This window comes from Choloepus didactylus, chromosome 20 (genome assembly GCF_015220235.1).
Source record: "Choloepus didactylus isolate mChoDid1 chromosome 20, mChoDid1.pri, whole genome shotgun sequence".
NCBI lineage: Eukaryota > Metazoa > Chordata > Mammalia > Pilosa > Megalonychidae > Choloepus > Choloepus didactylus.
The window spans coordinates 32,368,356-32,393,034 of NC_051326.1; the positions used below are offsets into that span (position 1 = coordinate 32,368,356).

Here is a 24,679-nt window from a genome sequence, read left to right on the forward strand (position 1 = left end):
ACTTACTAGTTTACGGTTTTGAGGCTACAAGAAAGTCCAAAGCAAGGTGTCATCAAGGCAATGCTTTCTTCCTGAAGACCATGGTTCTGGGGCTGGCTGCTGGCGAGCCTAGTCTTGGCTCCTCTGCACATGGCAGTGAACATGGCAGCCTCTCCAGGTCTCTCCCTTCTCCTCCAGGTTCCACTGTTTTCAGCTTCTGGCTGCTCCCTTTGTGGTTTTCTCTTTGCCTGTCTGAATTGTACTCCCCTTATAAAGGGCTCCAATATAGGATTAAGACCCATTCTATTGAGGTGGACCACACCTTCTTAACTGAAGTAACCTCATCAAAAGGTCCTACTTACAATGGGTTCACACCCACAGGAATGGATTAGATTTAAGAACATGTTTTCCTGGGGGACCTACAGCTCCAAACCACCACAGATAGCTTTTTAGAGAGGAAGGCAAAGATTTGTTTTTGTTTCTGTTTCCCCTAAATCATAATCTACTGTGGAGGCTTCTTCTGGTATATAAAAAAATGCCACCTTCTTCATTGCACAGTTTTAGCCTGGAGTCTCTTCTCAGACATCTTTACCCAACATTGGGGTCTTGAGCTTAGAAAGCTGGCATGAAAGATCCCTCAACTGATTGAAATACTCTGGAGAAATCTACAGACATGCTGCAGGGACCTGGTGCCTCCCAGCCTGATGGCTGATCATCCTGTCCTACTCCTTTCCCTCTCCTGCAGCCTGGAGTCCGTTTACATTTTGTCGAGCTGGGCTCCGGCCCTGTGGTGTGCCTCTGCCACGGCTTTCCTGAGAGCTGGTTCTCTTGGAGGTACCAGGTAAGGGAAACTGTGGGAGCTCCTCAGTCAGGGTGAGGTGAGGGGAAAAGTCTAGATGGCGAGGTCCAGCCTACTAGGCCATTCAGAAATTTTAGAAACTGAAACTTTCCAGAGGAGCATCTCTTCAAAACATGACCAAGATGTTTCAGAAATGGTGGGACTCAGGATCACTCTAGACCTCAGGGCTGCCCTAGCTCATCCAGCATCTTTGCAGATTAGAAAAAGGCAGTTACCTGCTGGGAAACGTTTTTAATAAATATAAAAGCCTACAAGGTCTTTGCTAAGCCAGGTGCTCTCTTCGATGTTGCATCCTATGCAGTGCACAAACCTTGCAGCCATCCATGGCGGCCCTGTCCAGATGGGCTCTCCTCATTCGAGTCCTGTGGTGAGGATATGAGGTTGTGCCATGGAGCACTTTGGATTGAGTTGTTTACAGGCATGGGGGGTAGGGGAGGCAAAGAGGGTGTGTCAGCAAAGGACTGCTCAGACCGTACTGATCCGTGCCTGGATTGTTTGCTTTCTAGATCCCTGCTCTAGCCCAGGCTGGCTACCGGGTACTTGCTGTGGACATGAAAGGCTATGGAGAGTCATCTGCACCTCCCGGTGGGTTAGCTCCCTTGCTGCCCTGAATTGGTCATGTGACCTCTCCAGCCGCACTGGACTTCTCGGGTCCGAGAAGTTCAAGGCTTCCATAGAAAAGGGGGTCTGATTTCTTCCCTCTCCTCCACCTCAGTGTCAGGTGTCTACACAAATTTGGCCCCAGGTGTTCCTGCTCTCCATACCCTTAAGGAAACCCAAAGGCCTTTGCCCGATGTAGGACGGATTCTTAACCCAACATCGGTGGATCCCAGGGGGAGTCTACCCAAGGGCACCACATGTGGGTTCATGAGCATTTTCCTGGGGGAGATAGTCCTTTGTTTTTATCATTTCCAGAGGGGTCCTCAGCCAAATGCTATTAAGAACCAAGGGTATGGAGGCAGGAACGTGAAGCAGCCAATGTGCTCAGTGGAATCCCTGGTCCCTGCAGGCCTCAGTGTTGCAGCCGTGGCTTAGAGAGCCGGACCACCTGCTCATCCCCTTTCCCCATTGCTGCCCCCATATTCACATCAAACGTGTGACTCTGTCGAGTTTGAGGCCAACCGACAAGGACCGCGTCTCTCAGGGACCAGCCAGGTCACTAAGCATGAATGGGTGCCAAACTTTAGTTTGGCAAAGATGTTGTTTGCCAGACTGAGAGAGTTAATATGTGTATGTGTATGTGTGTATATATGTATATAGATTGAAATGGATATACAGATGTATAAATATAAGTAAGTATATGTTATATATCTCTATGTATATATAAAGAGAAGATTCCTTTTAAGAAATCAGCTCACAATGGTTGTGGGGGCTGGCATGTCTGAAATATGCTGGGAGGCTGGCAGGCTGGAAACTCAGTCTGGCCTTGATGTTGCAGACTTGAGGCAGAATTTCTTCTTCTCCAAAAAAACTCAGTTTTTATTCTTAAGGCCTTCAGCTGATTGAATGAGGCCCAGCCACATTGAGGGCAACCGCCTTTACTTAACATCCACTGATTGTAGACTAATCAGATTTATAGATTGTAGACGTTAATCAGATCTGTAGAACTCCTTTCCTGCAACCTCTGGACTGGTGTTTGACCAAACAACTGGGTACCACAGCCTAGCCAAGTTGACACATAAAATTAACCCTCACAGGGTCCTTTCATTGGTGTATTTTTAATATGTGAATTAAATGCATTTATTTTTAATTGCAGAAATAGAAGAATATTCCATGGAAGTGTTATGTAAGGTAAGAAATATTTTTAGGTAACATAACTAGCATCTTTTCAATCCCGGGTTTTCAGTGATATAAGCCAGAAGTGTGCATGTTCTTTTAACCTTAGGAAAACAGTATTTCTCAGCAATTGGATATAAATTCTAATTGAAAGTTGAGGTCATTTTTTAAAATAATAACAACATTTATGAAGCACTTACTATATGTCAAGTACCATTTTAAACGTCTTACAAAAGAGGAAACTGAGTCATAGGGAGGGGAAATAATTGCTTGATGCCAGCAGCTAGTAAATGGTAGAGCCAGGTTTTGAAACCTGGCAGTCTAGCTCCTAAGTCCTTGTGCTTAGCTCCTCCACTCTATTGCCTCTCCACCCTGTGAATGGGTGCCAGACTTTAGTTTGGCCAAGTTGTTGTTTGCCAGACCGAGAGAGTTAGTATGTGGATTGGTGTCTATAAAGGAGTCCTATCCTAAGACAGATACAAGTCTTGTTAGGGAGAGGGGACCCTCAGCTCCGAGCCCATGGGGAAGAATGAGGCTGAGGAAGGGAGAAGCTGTGACCCAGGCCTCCATTTAGCTCTAGAGCAATAACAAAGGTTAGAAAAGCTAAGAACAAGAAACAGCCTCCTGGGTGACCAGAGCACTGTGATGGCCCTGATCATACTAAGTTTATAAAGAGCCTCCATCTCTAAGTCAGAGCACATTTGGCAGCTCCAGCCATCCAGAACCTTTGGGAGAAGTCGGCTCCCAGCCCCATTGGCCTCTCTCTGCGTGGAAGCTCAGTTAGTTGTTCCTCCTTCTGCAGTTTGCCTATCTGTGCTCCTTCCACCATGCCTCTCTGATCCTGTTCATAGCTCCCCTGAAATCCTGCAAGATCTCACCAGTGACATGCATGGGGCCTCTCTTTATCTCATCTCTTTCCATTACCCTAGACCTCCACATATTTATGGTGAAATCTCTTCGCAAGACAGGTAAATCTGGTCACTTGAGATAGCTGCTCTCCTGAAGCATGTCATTTTTACCAAAACAAACAAGATGAAATGTGGTGCTCCTATCCTCCTGCTCTGCCTTTTAGACAATCATCAGCACAAATATTTCTGGGCATTTACCCAAGAGAACTGACAGCATTTGCCCACACAACAACCTGTATATGAATGTTCATAGCAGCATCCATAATAGCCATAAAAGTGGAAACAACCCAAATGTCCATCGACTGATGGACACATGAACGAACTGCAGTATCTCCATGCAATGGAATATTATTCAGCAATAAAAAGGAATGCAGTACTGTTACATACTACAGCACAGATGAATCTCAAAAACCAGTGCCAGTCCCCAAAGGCCACATATTACATGATTCCATTTACATGAAATATTCAGAATAGGCAAATTCATAGAACTAGATTAGTGGTTGCCACAGGTGGAGGTTGGGGGAGGGGAAGAGACTGCTAATGGGTATAGAATTTCTTTTGGGTGTGATGAAAATGTTCTGTAATTAGAAAGTGATGATGGTTTCACAACTCTGTGAATATATTAAAAACCACTCAATCATACACTTTAAAAGGGTGGATTTTATGGGATGTGATCTATATCTCAATAAAACTTACTAAAAATCATTAGTTCAGTATTCTTAACATAAAATTTTACTAACATAGCTCATTATCTTTAAATAGGGGTAATTGTATTAAGATGCAAAATATTACTTACCCTCAAATGCCCACAGGAACTTTTTTCTCAATTACATTGCCCCAAATTTATTGAAAACCCTCCTTGCTCAACCACAGCTCTCCAAATTTGAGTGCCAGTTCAGCATATAGTTGTTACTTGTTTTAGGATGGGCACTCTTAAGAAACCATCATCCCTTTTTCGGTACATTTGTAGGCTTAGGATTCCAAATGAGTAATTGTGAGACCTTCTAAAGTTCATTAACATTGGGAGACTTGTCTACACTCAGCTGTCCCTTTCACTGTGTGTCACCTCAGCAAGTCTTTTAATCTTTCCAGGTCTCTGGGCTTGTCCAGGTGGACAGTGCATTAAATGATTGGGTTTTATCATCTCCAGGGCTCCTTCCACATCTGAGCATGACTCTCAGTTTTTTGGGTGTGGGAATAAAACTGAACTAGTCTCCAGTCTCTTTGAAGTTAGTTTGAAAGTTTGAAGTGGCTTATTGGAAAGCAAAAAGAACTGGCTTGCATGCCTTCCAGCAGGGATGCTTAATATGTGGTGCAAGGACCTTGAACTCCTTGAAATGTAGAAGGAATTTGAGGCATGGTTTTCATCAGATACCTAGAGGGGTCTGAGACAGACAGAAAGAAGCACTCTAGTTAGGGGACAGGGTGGGGGGCATTATAACATATTCTGTCCACTGTCCTCTTCCTTTTCCTCTTTTTTAAAGCTGAAGTTTGAGATGAGGAGTTTTGTCTTTTGTTCATTGCTATATCTCCACTGCTTAAACAGCATCTGACATGTAGGCTCTGAGTAAATTTTTACTGGATGAATGGATGTTGACAGGCTTGGGAGCTTAATTGGGTTATGTCTTGGTAATTGAGGTGTTTGAGATGAAAGGAGTGGAAGGGACCGTGACATGCCAGTGAAATTCTACTCTTCCTTCCTGGCCATACAACAGAGGGCACTTAGGGAGTTTTTCAATAAATAGCTAGGTGGGGAGGCCCCTGAGACAGCCTGTGGATCCAGGCCCTTCTTTCCAGAAAATATTTCCTCATGACCAGGGATCTTCCAGGGAGCTGTGAGAATGAAAATATTTCTTATTGGAACTGGAATTTTGGAGGGCTCCAGGAGCAATACAAGATTCCACTGCCCCTGGAATTATTGACCTTGACTCCACTTTGGCCTATAAGCAGCATCTGGAAGTATACGGGGGAAAAAAATCCCATGGTTCAAATTGTTTCCAAAGCTGGAACTGAGAAGGTGCTGCAGAGGCATGGGCTCAGCAAGCAGCAGCAGGTCCTCAGCCCAGTCTGAGGAGCCAGCTTGAGAAACCCAGAGTTAAAAAAAAGAAAGCCTGTAGGTGTTGTGAATAAAACGTTAGTGCTTTGAGGGTGGTTTTTGGCAACACCATCAGCTGCATGTTCATAGAAAGACAATATTATGGAGGGACTTGTGTGTTTATTTCCCACTTTATTCCCTAACTGCTTCTTTGCTGAGTGGGCTCAGGCCTCTCTGATCACTGTAGCTGAAACATAAATCTCCACCTTGTGGAGACCCAGAAGCATGAGCTCTGTGTTTTATGCTGCACGGTCAGTTGATTCTTAAGGCCGCATTGTGAACCTGTGCATGCTGCCTGCTTTGCTAGGCATATTATAGGATTTCTGGGAAACCCTCAACCAAACTCCTCATTAGTGGATTAAAAAGACTTCACGACACTATCCAATAACTTTCCCCCACTCTTTGGGGAAATGGTGAAAATAAACCAGTGAAGTAAGTTACACCAGTATCTATGTGCCTCCATTAAAAAAAAATAAACTGTACCTGTTTTAACTAATGAAATGTCATCCGTACTTTCTTGTTTAATGTTGCTGTTGGGGAATAGTGAGAGACTTGTCATCATTCCTACCCCAGATGAGACTGTTAACCACGGCCTCTCAGTTTTTAGGGCAGAACTGGGAGTGGGGGGCACAGAAGGAATCAGGACATCCTTTACCACCCTTTCCCTGTGAAGCAGTCACCTGGTTGTGGGAAAAACCCTGTCTTCCTCTTTCCCCAAAGGGGGGTGCCCATATTGGTTGGGCTTTCCCATGAAGAAATTTCCCCCGCACAGGACTGAATCCAGGGTGGAGAATATCTGGATGCTATCTAGTGTTATTGGGGCAGAAATTAAAAGGGCTTTGGGAAACCCTTTGACTTGTCCTTGTTTCCTGTTGTCCTGAAATTTCTATCTCATTGCCTAATTTATAAGAAACAAAAAAATAGGCCTAGTCCAGAGGAGAGAACAAATGGTCTCCAATTTTAGCAAGTACCTAAAACAGTAGGAGACTGAAATATAATCACATACATTTTCTAAGTCTTTAACGTCTTGCCAGTAGCAATCTCAGCAGCCCCCAAAGAAGGAATTTTATCTGGAGCATTAAAAGCAAATTACAATTACTTCTCTATTGGTAGTAAGAGGGAAGGATGCAAGAGGCTGGGAAATATTTAAAATAAAGTTGTTGGGCTGCAAAGAAAAAGGATGGTTTTTGCATTTTCAAAATCAAATAGACCTGGAATCAGTCCCAGTTCTGCCTCTACTTGCTGTGTGAGCTTTGCCTCCTGAGTCCATATCCTGCAGATTCTTGGGAGGGTAAAAGGTAATAACGAATGTAAGGTACATTGCACAGTTCCTGTTGCCAAGCAAGGGGTCGAAAAGTGCAGTTCTATAGACATTTTTTATTGCAATAAACTGAGGCTCCCCACTGGACTCAGGAGAGTGTTGACAAGTTAGAGGGGACCCTGGGGAGGAGTAGGGCTGGGAAATAGAAAGTCAATTGTGGAGGGAATTTCTTCCCACTCCCAGCTGGATTCCCTGACTTGCTCATTCTGCATATGGCCCAAGAAGGCATGTGCCAGCACTGACCCTACGTGACCCTTCATCTCAACACCTCCAAACATCTCAGATACATTTTCCAGACACCGTGGCTGCTGGCCAGCATGGTCTGTGTTGCAGGGAAGAGGGACAGGAGCACGTAGCCCTGGGGCCCACCAGGGAACCTCCCTGTGCAGGCTCCTTCCCCTTTCCCCAACCAGAGAAGCAGCTGTGATAACTGTCCAGAGGAGCTGAAAACTTACACTTAGAGATGCATGCTAGCAATATACTAAATAATTCCCTCTGTGTGTTTGACGTCTGCCTGACTGCTGAGAGGATGCTGGAAAGGAAAGGGTGATCACTCAGAGTCTAGTGAAATGAATGAGGGCAAACAGTAATTCTAGTAATTCTGATGTTGAAGTGTCTGAAATGGAAGAGACAATTTCTGATTCTTTTTTTCCCCCCCTTTCTTTCTTTCTAAGGAGATGGTAACCTTCCTGGATAAGCTGGTAAGTGATTCCCTATTTTGAACTGATCTCTTTGGAGAATTCTTTTTGGGCCTGGTAATTAAATAAAAGATTTAAGCCTCCTTTGAAGGTGTCAGCAGTTGGAGACCTAGGGGAGAGAGAACAAGGACTGGGGTAGGCATGTGTGGGGTGGTGTGAGGGGCATTGGTCGGGAGGAATTACAAAGAAAGAGGTGGCAAAAGGACAGAGAGTTTGGAGAACAGGGTGGAGACCAGTTTTTTGTTGCTGCTGCTGCTGTTTTTGATGAAGAGCATTTTCCAGGGTAGGTAGCTTCGCTGCCTTTGAGCCAGAGCAGAGTCTTAAGTATTGATTAAAGAAGTTTGGGAAAATATCCTTTAGACTAAAATTTCACTGTTTTTAAAATTTTCCATCCATTTTGATGAATCTAAAATCTAATGCTTTCATTTAACATTGTTTGGAATAGCAAAATCAGTTTTAGCAAATGGAAACAAATCAAGCAATGGTGATTTGAAAATACGCTTTTTCAAAGCACACATACCATTCCAGAGATTCCAACCCTATACCTCCCACCTCCCAGCCTCCACCTCCACAATTAGGTGGAGAATGAAAACACTGTGGAATGGATTGAAGGGGAGAAGTACTAAATCAGGGTAGCGACAGTGGAGGGGTAGGTAAGAGAGGACCACAGAGCAGCAGGTTGTAGTCCTGTTAGTTGCATGTGGAAGTTGAGAGAAGACTGTGAAATGGCATAATGAGTCTCACCTCTATGCAAGGCATTATGCCAGATACCGTAGGAGATAAGGAGGTGCAGGTGTCACAGTCCCTGCCCTCTACAATTCTCGATACCATGGATTTGGTTTTGGAACTTTGGGGTATGATGGGACATCTAAGAGGACATGGCCCAGGGTGGCTGCCCAGCCCTAACTCTGTATGACCTTTCATCTGAAATACTTCCAACTGCCTGAGAACAGTCTCTTATTCTGATTGTTGAAAGGGAGACTCTGGTCACTGCCAGCTGGGCCAGGTGTCGATCCCTGGCCCAGTTAGTCATCGGACACATAGGAGGGAGCTTGGGAAAAACTGCAGATTTGGTGTTCACCTTCCATCTGGAGGTGACAGTTGAAGTCGTTGGAATGGCTGAGTGCTCTGAGGCCAGTGTTCATAAAGAGGGTGGGGGCCTGAGGGAGCAGAGGAAGTAGACTCGATGAAGTAAGAGAAGAAACTGGAAGCATAATGTCATGGAAGCCAAGGAAGAAAGTTTCAAAGTAAGGGCCTGATGCTGCAGAGCAGGCAGAAAAGTGAGAACCAAGGGGAAAAAAATCTATTATTGGTGATAATAGCCTTTAAGAGAGAGATTTCAGGGGACTCGGGGGTAGCAGAAAAGAAGCCAAGCTGAATGGAATTAAGCAGGTAGTCAGGGAAGCAGCTTTTAGAGAACATTGTGAGGAGTTGGTTGAGACCGTGGAGACAGGATTATGGCAGGGAGGTGAGTCAAGGAACTGTGTTTCAAGATGGTGGTGAGGTTGGGGAGTCTGAAAGACCCTTATATGACTGAGTGGGGGCAGCATGAGGTATAAGAGAGAACCCACTCTTAGGCTGGAGAACCTGGGGTCTGCATTGTGGCTCTGCCACTGACTGTCTCTGTGACCTTGGGCAAGTCCCCTGGCTGCTGTCAGCCTGTCTTCTCATTTGTAAAATGGGTACAGGTAGGTGATTAGAAGAATTCCAGATGAATGGGTATAAAAACACTTAGGAGAGTGGCTGGGACATAGTATGCATGCGAGACAAAGGGGCTGTTAGCAGAGGTAAAAAGGTACAGGTAGAGAGGGAGAGCTTAAAGAAGCTTTTGAATTTTTAGTGGTTCATAAGGGAGGAAAGCTCCCCAAAGAGTGGGGAGGGAGGGTAAAATTATAACTACTGAGTGAAAGATTAACATGGAACGTGCGGTGGTGGTGGTGGTGGGGTGTTAAGTTATGCTTCCTTTAAGATAAAGGAAGAAAAAGAAATAGGCAAAACAAATTTTGATTTGAAGGAGGGTAGAGGGGTAAAGGGAACATATGGCCAGCGGCCTCAGTTTTCTGTGAAAATTAAAAAGGCAGTTCATTTGTTTAGAATGTATATGGGGCCAGTGAGGTGGTGGAAATGGAAGCTTGAAGAGAGCAGACGTTTGGAAAAACTACCGCGGGCTTGGTGATGGGGTCCCTGGGAAGCGAATGAAAGGGTTGCCGGCTGAGGCCTGGGCCTAATGGGAGCCATTCCAGAAACCTGCCCACACTCGGTCTCTTCCTTTCTTTTTCCCCAGGGCATCTCTCAGGCTGTGTTCATTGGCCACGACTGGGGAGGCATGCTGGTGTGGAACATGGCTCTCTTCTACCCCGAGAGAGTGAGGTAATTAGGCCGTGAGCAACAAGAAATTAATTTGGCTACAACTGGACTGGGGCAAATGCCTAGAATTCCCATTAGAATTGTTCCATAGGTTTTTAATCTCAGAAAACTGCCCTAAGACAAATCGCTTCTCTGGGAAGGGAACACCTTAGCTGCTTAGTGCCCATGAGTACATTAATTAGGAGGGTCTACTGAGACAGTGTCTTAGGAAGCAAGGCTTCCCCCAATCGTGATGGGACAAAAAGTAGGAGCCTGAGTATCCAGTGGGAACACAAGGGAATAATGGTTGACTTTGAGGGGAAAGGGTGAACCAGATTCATAGAATTGGATTCATTGAATTGAGTACCAGGAGAGACTCCAGCCCTGGTCTGGGAGTCAGAACCCCTGGCCTTCAGATCTGCTCGGAACCAGCTGTGTGACAGATCACTTCACCTCTTCAGCTTTGGTTGCCTCAGACACAAAGTGGCAGTAGTAACTCCTACCCTGCTATGCAACCTGCAAAATACCATACAAATGAGAGGTTAGATTGGCATTTCATTATCATCTTCATATCGTTCAAAATCATTCATTAGAATGGCCTTCCAAGGCCTGGTGGAAGCTTTCAGATGACAGATTTGGAATCCTGAGAGTTGGACAGTCTTTGTGGCCATGCCCAGTTGGAGTTGGCAAGCTGAAGGTAAAGTCTGAAGGACCTCCCTCGGTCAGATCTTAGTGAATTAAGTAAACGTCACCCTTAGCAGCCATCTGTATTTCCCCAACTATTCCAGTTACTTTTTATTTGGGTAAATTTACAAGAATGGAACCACTGGAGAACTTTGTTCAACTCAACCCCAGCTCAAATGGTGGGATTATACCAAAGAGTATAAAGAAATTATTAATATTTTAGATATATTGGGTTAAATAAAATATTAAAATCAGTTCCACCTGTTTCTTTTTACTTATTTTAATGTGGCTACTAGAAAGTTTAAAATTACATCTGTGGACCACATTGTGTTTCTACTGGATGGCACTGGCCTAAACCTCACCACTCCTTTCTCTGATTCTCTCATTTGCCTCATTAGCCCATTCCTCGTATTCTTTATTTTTCCCCCAAAATTTTTTCCCTTCTTTTTCTCTCCTGGGAAAAAGTTTCTTCGGGGTAACAGTGGGATATGCTATCCCTACTAACCAGACGGACTAACTGTAGTCAGGTTACTTGAGTCAAGGTCCTAACTATAGCTTCTTCATTCCTGCCTTCCTGCCGTCTCTCAAGTGCTCTCCTCTCTTTTCATCACTGTTGCTGCCAGCCTGGTCCCCCCTGAGCTGACTCGTGCAGCCGTGTGCTGGCTGATCTGCTTCTGGTCTCCGTCTGCATTCATGTGACACATGGCTGCTGGGTACTCAGCCTGGGCTGCAGCTTGGGGCCACTCTCCCTCCTTCTCAGCAGCCTCATCAGCTCCTGGTTTTCTACAGCATCAAATTCAGACCCATGGCCTTTCACGGCACTCCTCCCACCTGCCGTTTTGGCTTCATTTCCCATTTAAAAAGCCATATAGACTCCCTGCTACATCAAACACAACTGCAAGCTTTGCCCCTCCTTCTAGAATTTCCTCATGCTACCTCATGATGTTTCCTTCACGGTTATTGTTTTCCCTCCCCAACTCCACCCGTTCTTAAAGGCCAAGTTTAACTGCTCTTTCTTCTCCAAAGGCTTCCATGATATTCAAATCCATACATTTCTCGTCTCCTTTGAACTCACATGCATTTTGTTCTATTCTTCTGGCTCCTATCGGAGTTTATCTCATGATATCTTCATCTACATTTTTATCCATTTTTCCTTATTAAACTATAATATGCGTCTTGAGGAGAGAAACTATATTTTTTATTTTCTATTTTTTTCTTCTCTATTATGTAGTATGGAATTACACTCAACACAGAGGAGACACTCTGTGAGTGAGTGAATGAATGAATACATGCATGAAAAAAACTTACTACATGTAAAAACATGTCCAGAGAACTAAGATGGCGGCTAGCTGAGACAGGGTGAAAAAAACGCCTCCGTGAAAAACACTAGCTAAAAAACAGAAAGTGACCTAGAATACTGGTTACAGTGATGTACCAACTAGATGAGGGCTCCTAGCTCCAGAGGGGCCGTATACTTGGTGAAACCGGGAGTCGGCACTCTGAAACGAGTGAGTAAGCTGGCTGGAAGACCCGCAGCCGTGCGGCAGGCTGGGGAAGCCAGGGTTCAGCGTATGGAGACCAGCTGGCTGTTATTAAAAAAAAAAAAAAAAAAAAACGGCTCCGGTAGCAATTGTGGGAACCAAGCAGAAAAACACAGCAAGAGGGGGCTGGGCTGGCCTCTTGCTGTCTGGCTGGGAAGATAGCCCACAGCAGATACACTTGGGTTCAGGGGAACGGAGGGGAGAGCCGGAAGCAGAAAGAAACCCTGCAGCTAGCAGCTAGCCCCCAGAGGGCTGGATAAACTCCTGCCCTTGGCTGTGCCCACAGCCCAAAGCCCCACCAGTTGTCCCGGAGCTGGGAAGGAGGAATGGTTCAAGGAGGAAGGGGCTGAGATGCCCCACTCAGCCATTTTTGCTTCGGGCTGGGAGTGTGCCACTGCACGGCCCAGCGGCCCAGGGGCCCAGGGCTTCCCTTGTGGGACGGCGCACACTGATGACATAGCACAGCCTTCCCTTGGCTGAGCTACTGGAGGAGCGTGGCTGGGAGGGGGGATCTGCTCAGAGAGCCCAGGGACCCTACGCCAAGTCCGGTGGTTTATGGATCAGCAAGAGAGGCTGGGGCTGAACTGAAAGGAAGGCTTAGAGTCTTGTGGCAGCCTTGAATCTCCGGGATCCTGGGGGATTTGAACATTAGAACTGCCCTTCCTCCCTGGCTGCCCGTACACACGCCCCACATTCAGGGTGGACAGCTCCAGCAACACACCCAAACTGAGTTATCCAACTGAACCCACAAGAATCATTTCCCCACACAAAGCGGAAAAATGGTTGAGAACTGACTCGAGGGATATAGGTGACTCACAGACGCCATCTGCTGGTCAGTTAGAGAAAGTGTACATCACCAAACTGTGCCCCTGAAAATTAGATTGTTATCCCTTTTTCTTTACAACTTGAAAGAGCCCTGTCAAGCAAAACAAATGCCAAGAGGCCAAAAACAACAGAAAATCTTAATGCATATGATAAAACCAGAAGATATGGAGAATCCGACTCCAAACACACAAACCAAAATATCAGAAAATACAGTATACCTCGCAAAGTTAATCAAAGATCTACAATCGAGGAACGAAAACATGGCAAAGGATTTAAAGGACATCAAGAAGACCATGGCCCAGGATATAAGCTACATAAAGAAGACCCTAGAAGAGCATAAAGAAGACATAGCAAGAGTAAATAAAAAAATAGAAGATCTTATGGAAATAAAAGAAACTGTTGGCCAAATTAAAAAGACTCGATATTCACAATATAAGACTAGAGGAAGCCGAACAACATCTCAGTGTCCTAGAAGCCCACAGAACAGAAAATGAAAGAACAAAAGAAAGAATGGAGGAAAAAATAAAAAAAATCGAAATGGATCTCAGGGATACGATAGATAAAGTAAAATGTCCAAACTTAAGACTCATTGGTGTCCCAAAAGGGGGAGAGAAGGGTAAAGGTCTAGAAAGAGTATTCAAAGAAATTGTTGGGGAAAACTTCCCCAACCTTCTACACAATATAAATACACAAAGCATAAATGCCCAGCGAACTCCAAATAGAATAAATCCAAATAAACCCACCCCAAGACATCCTCTGATCAGACTGTCAAATACTGAAGAGAAGGAGTAAGTTCTGAAAGCAGCAAGAGAAAAGCAATTCACCACATACAAAGGAAACAACATAAGACTCAGTTGTGACTACTCAGCAGCAACAATGGAGGCGAGAAGGCAGTGGCATGACATATTTAAAACTCTGAGAGAGAAAAATTTCCAACCAAGAATACTTTATCCAGCAAAACTCTCCTTCAAATTTGAGGGAGAGCTTAAATTTTTCACAAACAAATGCTGAGAGACTTTGCCGATGAAAGACCTGCCCTACTTCAGATTCTGAGGGGAGCTCTGCTGGAGGAGAGACAGGGAAAGGAGAAAGAGATATAGAGAATTTTAACAGACATATGTAGTACCTTACATCCCAAATCACCATGACACTCACTTTTCTCTAGTGACCACAGGTCTTTCTTGAGAAGGGACCATAAGCTGGGTCATAAAACAAGCCTGAAGAAATTAAAAAAAAAAAAAAACATTGAATATACTGAAAGCACATTCTCCAACCACAATGGAGTACAAATAGAAGTCAATAATTTTTGAACTGTAATTCCACTAGTTACTTCCTACATGATATAAAATACACAAACTCTAAGGACAAATCAGTGGTTTTAAACTCGATGTAAAATATGTAATTTTAGACAACTATAAAGGTGGGGGAATGAAGGAGTATAGGAACATAGTTTATGTGTCCTATTGAAGTGAAGGTGGTATCAAAGAAAAACAAGATTGATGTGGATTTAAGAGGTTAATTTTAAGCCCCACGGTAAACACAAAGAAATTATCAGAGAATATAACCATAGAGATGAAAAGTAGAGTTTGGGTTAAGAGAAATGGGGGAAGGGGTAATGGGGAGTTAAGAAATGAGTGTAGGGTTGCTGTTTGAGGTGAAGGGAAATTTCTAGTAATGGATGGTGGGAAAGAGCATTACAACATTCTAAACGTGATTAATCCCACTAATGAAAGGCTAGGGAGGGAGTGGAATGGGAAGATTTAGGCTGTATATGTTTCCACAATTGAAAAAAAAAAAGTCTAGATGACAATTGAATACTAAGGATGAACTTGGATGGGACAGGAGAATAGGGGACAGGTGGCTCAAAGGGACACAGTTGAGACATAAGGAAAAGGAAATATAGAATGTAAGCTTTTTATCATTGTTGAATCTATTGTACTTCTTAGCTGCGCTTAATAGGATTGCAGGAAAGAATGTTCTTGTTCATGGGAAGTGTATATGTGAATTATAGTGAATGCTCAAGGATGTGTGCAGCTAACTCTCATATGTTCAGATGACAGAGCAATAGATGATGGATGATAGGGAGGGAGGGAAAGAAATAGCGATGTGACAGCAAGTTAAAGTTGGTGGATTGAGCTACCGGGGGAGGGGGGATCAGGGTATGATGGAATTCTGTGTATGGGGCTAGTATTGTTTTTGCAACTGTTCATATAACTTTGAATTTATTTCAAAATAAAAATAAATAAAAATAAATAAAATAAATAAAAAAAAAACATGTCCACATATGGTCATCAAGGTTGATATAGTGTGTGTAACCTATGTATGTGGATAAGTATGTCTTTGTCTAAGGAAGTAGGTAAGAAGTATTCCTGGTTAGTGGAAAAAAACACTGGGCTGGGAGGTAAGAAATCTGAGGTCTGACCTCATTCCCCCACACCCTGCTAGTGTGAGACCTTGAACATACACTTTTCCCTCTCTGGGCTTTGGTTTCTACTTGTAAGTTCCTTTCTGGTTCTTGTAGACTGTGCTTCTTACAGAGTCTGTCTTGATATCTTTTATTTCCAGGGCTGTGGCCAGTTTGAACATCCCCTTCATGCCAGTAGACCCCAAAGTGTCCATAAAGGAGACGCTCAAAGCCAACCCTATTTTTGATTACCAGTTCTACTTCCAAGAACCAGTAAGTTGTTGGCCCGAGAACAGTGATGCTGACAATGTTGTTTTTCTTTTCTCACTCTTCTTAAGCCTGATTGTCTTACTTGTCTCTGTGCCCTTTAATATTCTATTGGAAATGACTCTGCAACTGGACTTGGGTAAAACGTGCTTCAGAGCTCATTTGGTCCTTTGCACATGATGGTGCCTTTCTGTGTGTGGTGTGTATGTTTTAGGTGAGGTGAGGGGAACTGGATTTTCCTGCTTCTCCTAAACTGTGGAGTTGGTGGTGGGGAGGGGGAGGGACTGAGTGCTGGTTTCGAGCTGCTCCCTCTTGGTTTCTGGCCGAGAGGCTGGTGAAGTCCACCTCTCCTGGTGACGGCTCCTGGCCTCTCACCAGGGACCAGGTATCTCTAGTTACTGAGAAGTGAGGTTTAGGATTTCAGGGAGAACCAGGGCCTAAAAGTCCTGCACCAGGCCCCAGGTATGCTTTTAAGAGATGTGGGTAATTACGAGATACCACCCCCACATGCCACAAAGCCAAAGATGCCTTTCAAAGATGGGTGATGGATGTGATGGGGAGTCACTACCACTTTTTACTGGGATCCTCTGAGAGCAGCATCACTAACTCAACACTGGAGCCCACGTCATCTGACCCAGGTGCCCCTGCAGCTGCCGTCTTCTGCGGTAGGGGGTGGGGTGCCTGCTACCCAGCTGTGTGTGGGTCCTGGGCCCCCACGTCCAGTTGCATCTAGGTAATTTGAGAGAGAATAAAAGATGCTTCCTTAACACTCCAAAGAGAGAAGAATGGATCAAATTAATAAAGAGCGTGATGGCTTTGCTGCAGACCTCTCACCCATCCTTTACCATAACCCAGACTTCTCCTCTTAGGTGGGACCGTTTTCAGCAAACATCGCAGCTATCACAAGTTAGAATCAATGAATAACTCTTCTGTCCCCATTATTTAATTTATAAGATGGCACCTGTGTAAGAATAACTTTTCGATTCAGACAATAACCCAAATCATTCAGTAAGACTCCAAAAGCCTCCAAAAACATTATGGATAGTCAAAATATGACACCCTAAATTGAGGCCAGGGCCCTTTCTAGCCACAGCCTGGTGTGTGGAAAGCTGCTTGTTTGTTTGCTTTCTTCCTCTTGAATTGAATGACAGTGTTTCCAGCTGGTTTGTGGTAGTCTTGAGCTTGAAGGATGGATATGATTTAGTGGGTGGGGGGGGGGAAGCAGACAGTGCTCTTGGTGAGAGGAACCAGAAACACGGTGGACAGAGTGGGAGCAGTGAGGGAGTGAGTGGGTCCTGGGCAAGTGGGATGGGGTCAGGTACCCATGTGCAAGGCTGGAAAGCAAGACCCAAGTCCATACTTGACATCAAAAGTAGAAGAGAATCACTGTAAGTTCATCACCCCATCATGATGCTGCCGTGAGAATTCTTTTAGGTGGACTAGATGTCAGAATCCTAGGCAAAGCTGTGATTGACTGAGCACCTCCCTTGCTCAGGTATTTGCTTCATCATGTACATCACTAACTGGTTACGTTTCTGGTGGAAAGGAGAGAAACAAAATTTTGGCTATTGGTCCTTAATTGGCAGCTGCCTCGGTCATTGAGGATTGGAGAGGAAACAGCCCCAAGCAAAATTGCAGGGTCTCCCACCTCCCCTCTGACCCTTTCTCCTTTCTGGCTCTGCCTCACCCCCACCCCAAGAGCCCAACCCGCTCCCGCTGACCTCTGTGTGCCCAGAGCCCCCTCCCCAGAGGACCCTACCCCATCTGGCCTTTCTCACCTGGATGCCCCACCATCACTTTTCACCCTTTTACCTCCTTGCCTAATCCAAACCTCCCCCATTCCTCGAGTATGGATTACAGCAGACCCCCTGAATGCTATATGGGGGAGGAAGGGCACGCACACCTTTTCTCCTCCACCTATTTTCCTTTTTCTCTTTCTCATCCTTTTGAATTGTTTCACATTTTTTTCACATCCCTTTAATGCCTGACTTAATAGAAAACATCCACATTCTTATATGTTTCATGTCTGTTACCAAATGGCATGTTATGTAGTCTCTGGAACATTCCACGGTTCACTCATGAGAGAATGAGAGTGAAAAGGGCAAAATACGGTCCTGATGTTATTACTAAAATGATTCTGTCATTGTTTAATGTTCATTGTTTACAATTCATGATGCATGTGGAAAAGAGAAGCTTATGTAAGGCAAACATGGAAGCAAGTGAAGTGTTCTGATTAGCTGATGTTAAGTTTCCGTTTTACATAAGGGGGTCTTACGAAGTGGGGAGCAAATATACGGTGATTAGTGTGGTACAGGTGTCCATTCTGATAAACCATCTCTACTGGACCTTAACGGGTTTATTACCAGGAGGTATTTATCTGCAGTTCTATAGGGTGTGTTCCATTGTTCCGTTTTTTGGAAAGCCCCTTGCAGGTTGATTGTTCTGTCTTCTGGAAAATCCTTTCTCAGAAAGGTGTCCCTCCCGGTAAAGCCCAATGCAGGTGACCATTTTATTTGACTTAACAGTCACCCGTTTTGGTCATTTTTCCAGTGAACTCTGGTTACCACCACTGATTTCTTTTCTTCTTGGGCAGTGAAGTAGGCTCGGCAGACTTTCTGTTCCTTTTTTTTTTTTTTTTCCTTTTTTTTCTATCTTGATTACAGTGAGGTTCATCAGGTGGCTGTTCAATTATATTTTAAGACACGTTTAAGTTACTCAACATTTAAGTCATTCTCCATGTCAGAGTGTCTAATATTTTTATTTTTATTTTTAAGTCTTGGTCCACTAGAGACAGTCCCATTCCAATCTTATTTTCCTTTTGATTAGCTGTCTTAAGAGCAGCCATCTATCTTGAAGTTGACAAGGAATTTGAACAGAATCTTGAAACATGGTTTGTCCATCAAGAAATAAAAATGTGAAGACTGATAATAGCATTTAAAAGCATAAATCTAAAGCATACAAATTGTCCCTGTATTCCATTAAACCAAGAACTTAACTCAGGAAATAAAATTTTACCCATAAAAATTTAACCAAGAGAAGGTTAGAAAACCCTTTTTAATTTGACAACACTCCCCATGCAACTCATAACATCACATAAATCTATTTCTAGCACCTCTCTTTTTACAAGGTGAAAGAACAAATCCTTTGTCATTTTCCAGGGGTTCTCTGGAAAAATCCCAAAGATAGTTTGAGATCAAGAAGACATCATTTGGGTTTTGATTTTGGGAAGGTGAAATGTTAAAAGTCAGGTTTGAACTTTTTGTTAAATAGGATCACGGGTCACTGTGAAACAGTATTTGGTTCCCTATTTAACCAAAGACAACGAAAGGTTTTAACAGTAAATAGGGGAGTTAACAAGATTGTAATTTAGAACACACACACACACACACACAGACAGCTTAGTTTTTCACAAGCGAGAAGAAGTTCTCTAAAACAATAGAGGATGATAAGGTCCATATAAAGCACAGGAGATTATTCAGATAAATATAGAACCTTCTAGGCAGATTATTCAGATTTCACAATCCTATTTCTTATTCTGCAACAACCAGTCATTTTACTTCAGGACAAAACTACTCTCTTTTTCCTTAACAAAAATACATCTTGCATATCTTACATATTTAAGTTACCCAAAAGATCTTGGAAACTGTCTTTAAGCCAACATCCTACAAAACTCAGTTTATCTTGAAATAAAGTTTGTCAGAATAATAACTGAATTCAGCTAAATACATATTTCACCATCTTAAACATCTAGTAGATGCTAGCTTATTTGATCCATAAATCTGTGTAAATTTAGGAAGAACATTCCAAAGTAGAATAAAAATTTTATGCTTGTATTATATTTAACATTAATAACTTAGAAGACAGCTGTTTTTATTTAACTAACAATATTAAACTAGTCCTGTTTGCCAAAGGTTTGTCTACATTGTGTGAACTTGATTTTTCTAAACATTTGGATTTAACTCTATGTGAATCGAATAAGGAGTTTGATAAGTTAATGTGGTAATATGATCTGGAAGTAGGAAAATACTGTACATCAAACTTACAGACATAAATATCAAGCTTATAGTTTCAATATAAAATTTTTCAGGCACTAGTTTGGTCATAAAAACACAGAAAGCATACAAATGCAAAACTCACTAGTTTATATAAAGGAGCTGGCTTTCTGTCCTTGTCTACTCTTATATTTTTACAAGAATTTGTTCTTGGCAGATAGGACAAGTTGAGGCTAATTGTTTAATATGAGGGCCAAAGCTTTCCCAACAATATTTGTGGCAGAGACTTTTAAGCTTTTCCTTGCCCTAATGTGTAATTTTATAGAAGCTTTGCCCTATTTGACCATCAGATTTATTGTGGAAAGAGGGATCCTGTAGGACCCTTTCAAAGTCAATCTGATCAGCTTTGGTGCTCTAGAATTTAGCCTCTAAGGTTCACCTTAGAGACCACCATGGGTACAAGCTGATATGGGTCCATAACCCTGGATCATATGCACCTCAGAGAATTCTAAATTCTATGAATAAGTGTGCCCCTGAGAACTGCCTTTGACCATGGGTTAGAGGAGGCAGTGGTCAGAACACCAGGGCCTGTGGAGGGTCTAACCTTACGGGGCATCTGTCTGGTTTCTGATTCTTCTAAATGAAAAGGAAGTTGAGAGAATAGGTCAGATGTTTCAGAATCTTTACGCAGAGGAGGGTTTATGGGGAAGGAGGAAGAATAAGATGATGGAGGAGCATTAGGCATTAAAGTCATAGGTTGTCTGCTTTTCTTACTTCATTTTTTACCTGTCAACTGCTTTAATTTCTCATTGGCTTTCTGTAATGAGTCTTTGAGGGAGGCTGCCTTAGATTCGTTTTGTCTTTTCATTGCCTCTGAATATCAATCAAAATATGCATCCCATTGCTTTTGAAAGATGCGCGATCTCTTATTTTCTGAATGTCCTCTGAGGAAAACTACTTTATCTAAACTAAAACTATCCCATTGTACCACTGCAATTCCAAATTTTCCTTAGTAAAGTCTGACCAGTTTTGAAAAATAAACAAGCTTAGGGTCCGTGATTTTTAAATACGTACCCAGCCAGCATCCCTGTGTGGGGAGCCCCAGATTCTGAATTTTTCTTTAAAGAAAAACCCTTGTTACTTATTTGAGATCTCAGGTCTTTATGGTCTGATCTCCAGACCTGTTTCAGCCAGACTCTAACTGGACCCTTAGTCTGATCCCCAGGCTTTAGCACTGGTCAGTCGGAACTCAACTTAGTTTATGGAGCCCAGGTCTGGAGGAACTTACCCATTGACCTCCAGGCACCTTGAGAGGGCAGAGAGCACACAGGGCTCAGCGGGTACCTTTTCCCTGGTCATCTTGCCTCCTCTGGGGCCTGGTGGGTGTCTCCTCTGGATCCCACTTCTGACACCAAAACTGTTAAATTATTAGACAAGATATTGAATATGGCAGTTTATTTGAGCTGTGTACGATTTGTGAATAGGGCAGCATCCAAACTGCACGTGGAAGGGAGCTCCACCGAGGGGGTGGGATGAGGAAGCTTATAAAGGGAAAGTGTGAAGGCAACTGAGCAAACGTTCTAGTTTTCATTTTACATGGTGGGGTCTTACAAAGTGGGGACAGATGCACATGGATTAGTATGGCAGGCCTGTCTGTTCTGGTTAGCTGTCTCTACCTGTTTCTCACCTGGTGTTGCTGATCTGCAGTTTTGTAGGGCACATTCCATTGTTCCATTTTCTTGGAAAGCCCCTTGCAGGTCTATTGTTTTTGTCTTTGGGAAATCTTTTCTCATAAAGGGGCCCCATCCAGCAAAGCCTGATGCAGTTGGCCCCTTTACTTTGCTTCATATCATGAATCCCCTGAAGGGGCTTCAGGGATCCCCAAGAGTCCCAGACCACACTATGAGAACTAGTGTTTTTTGAGTGCCCATATTCCAATGATTTGTAATCTTCACCACAACCGTATGAGGTTGTTTCCCAGTTTTTCAGCTGAGGAAACAGGCTCAGCACAGTAAAATAACTGGCCCGAGATCCCAGTGCGTGACTGGGTGAGGATGGAGTTTGAACTTTAATCTGTATGCCACGGGTATCCAAGCAGAGAGAGGTGGAACAAACCAGGATAAACTCAGCCCTAGTTTAAAAAGTGACCTTAGGAGAAAAACACTTTCTAATTGCAGACCTATGAAGGGCAAAGTTTTTTTGTTTTTTTTTTTTTTTTCCAAAGGTTGTAACAGAGTCTTTGTGGAAAAATCAGTTTCTCTATTGTTCTGTTCCCAGCCTCACTTAAGATCTCCTGCTGTGAGTTTGGGGGACGATTTTGTTGTGAAGAACAAAGCCACATGGCAGGGAAATGCTGGTATTGAAATGAGTGAACTGGGGGCTGAGAGGCAGCCAACGGTTGGGGGGACCCAGAGTGGAGCTGGAGGAGAAACCCTTCAGGGGTGACCCTGCCAGCTGCTTGGTACCTACTCAGGAAGGAACCAAATGAGCAAAGTCACTAACTCATCTCTGGCCCTCAAGTTTCCTCATCTGCAAAAAGAGGGGTGAGTCTAGTTCAATGGCTTTCAAACAGGAAATTATTTCAAACGTAGCTTCAAACTTAAGGTGAATTCAAATCAGTAGATAAAGAAATTTAGGGCAATAAATATGACAGGTAACATCTAGAGTAGCTCTTTGATTGAGGGTTGGGGGCCAGGCACCCCTCCTTCCTGTCTTCCTCCTCCCAACCCCTCCTTACCTTTCTCCAGGCCAGAAAGCAACTCGGTGGTTCTTTCTAGCTCCTCCTGCTGGAGGGCTCGAGGCCATTCGGGCTCATTCATTTTAAGGAGGCTCCAGTCAGTTCCTTGGGTGGATGTTTCCTCTCTGCTCCCACCTTCTGCTCATTTTTGCTGAGTCCTACAGGGCTCCCAGAAAGTTCAGGTTTAGATTCAGTTCCCCTATCTCTGAATCCTCAGCCAACCATTCTGTTATCCTTTGGATTTGTCAAGACTGGTGGAAATTAAACTTAAATAATTTTGGTTTTCCTCCCTTCTCAGAGAAAGGGTAATAGGCTTTCTGTTTGCATTCCAAGAAACGGATGGGGGATGGGTGGAGAGGACACTCTAGGCGACAAAGTTAAATGAAAATGTCCAGATAATGTCAGTGTGACTTGTTCCATTTTTTAATTCTTATGATTCTTCAGGTTGTCTGTTAGCCTGGGTTTATCTCACAACCCTCTTGCTCTCCAAATCGGAGCAGGTCTAGTATATCCTATTAACCCTGCCTGCTAATACCTCCCCTCGTTCTGCTTCTGGTGTGTGTGTTGGAGGGGGGGGGTATGGGTGGGTGTGTTTTATTTCTTTGAGGAGGGATGTATGTGCAACTGGAATCACACTGCAAGCTATAGGCAGATTTAAAACACCAAAACCTGCTTTTGTTTCAAGGTTTAACCAGATGAGAAATGGGGGAATAGAAAGAAAATGTGGGAAAAGGAAATTATAGATAGTAGTCTAGATGAAAGGTTTCTCCTGAGAAAAGAGTACCCCAACATCTGAAATTATTTTCTTCTTTGTCTTTCACAATGCTGAGTCTTCCTTAATATCCAGAGCAGTAACTTATTCAGAGTACAGGGACAGCCAATGTTCAGTTACACTGTTTATTTTTTAAGGGTTTTTTTGTTTGTTTTTGTTATTAAGGTAATTCGTCCTTGTTGCTTAAAAAAAAAAATACTGTTGTCTAAAGTAAAAAGCCAAATCCCTTGTCACCCATCCAGAAGTAGTTAATATTAATAATTTTAGTATACTCATAATAAATATGTGTGTATGTGCATGTACAATATGCATGAAAGTATAGATAATTTTTAATAAAAATAGAATCATACTGCTTTTTAATTTCATAGCTCTTGGACAGGTATTCCTATCAGTACATATAGATTTACTCATTCTTTTTAATGGCTTCATGGGATTTCATAATACAGATGGACCATGATTTATTCAACTAGTCCTCTTTTGAGGAAAATTTACTTTCATTGTTTTTCATGACTAAATAATACATTTTAAAAGAAATTGCTACCATGGGGTTCATTATTCGCTAGGCTTCAGCCCTCATGATTTTAGCTTTTGTACCTTCCATGGAAGAAACTCTTGGCATTTTATTTTGATTTTCTTAAACTGGTAGTGTTATGTTCCAGTGAGTGAAAAGAACCAAACATTGAGGGTTTGGAAGTCTGGCGTTCTAGTTCCACTTTACCATTTATAAGCCACCTGACCTTGAACAAGTCACTGAACACATCTCAACCTGGTTTCTTCGGCTGGAGAGTGACCCACCCGCCTCAGTGCTGTGGGAAGAACAGAGGGCTGACACGGGTGACACACAGCTGAGTGTGGTTGGCATCAGACTAACTGTCCTTTTACTGTGGGGGCCACGCTTTGAATTTCCATCTCTCTCGCCCTGGCTGGCTAAACAGTAAAGTGAAAGGAAAACAATATCCTCTTTTTACCCAGATTTCCGAGGCCTCTAGCCACTGGCTTCTCCACGTTAGGGACGACCACCCTTGGCTATCTCTTCTGGCCTATTTTGACAGAACTCTTCCCCAGAGTTCCAGAAGAATTTGAGTAATTATTATAAATGTAGATGGAAAACACGAAGCAGAGTTGCTGCCCCAACCCACTGATTAGAGGGAAGCTCCCATATTTCCTTCTAGACAGCTTTTTCTGGTGTTAACTATGAAGGGACAGGAAGCCCGGCCAAGCTTCTGCTTTGTGGAAGCTGCAATTTGATTTAATGGCTATCTCCACTGTCTTTGCACTGACACAGTAGAAGCAATTAAGTGCCTCTTGTGAGACTGACCAGTTCTCACATCTTGGAAGAACAAAAGAGATTAAAAAGGAGAAGGTCCATGGGGATGGTGAAGAAGGGAAATATCTAAGAGAGGAGACCAGAGGGTGTGAGTTGAAGAAGGCCGCAGAGTGTGGCCCTCCCGCTGGAAGGAACCTCTGCGGCCGGT

General features: G+C 43.4%; 1 protein-coding gene across 1 annotated transcript in view; it reads left to right on the top strand.

The window, feature by feature from the left end:
- The window catches only part of EPHX2 (epoxide hydrolase 2), a 64,821-nt gene that overhangs the window by 23,405 nt on the left and 16,737 nt on the right, over positions 1–24,679 (top strand). The window contains exons 7-12 of the mRNA XM_037812942.1: positions 725–820; positions 1,345–1,423; positions 2,595–2,629; positions 7,613–7,639; positions 9,921–10,006; positions 15,598–15,709. Coding sequence (XP_037668870.1) covers positions 725–820; positions 1,345–1,423; positions 2,595–2,629; positions 7,613–7,639; positions 9,921–10,006; positions 15,598–15,709 — 435 coding nt within the window. The remainder of the gene's footprint in view (positions 1–724; positions 821–1,344; positions 1,424–2,594; positions 2,630–7,612; positions 7,640–9,920; positions 10,007–15,597; positions 15,710–24,679) is intronic.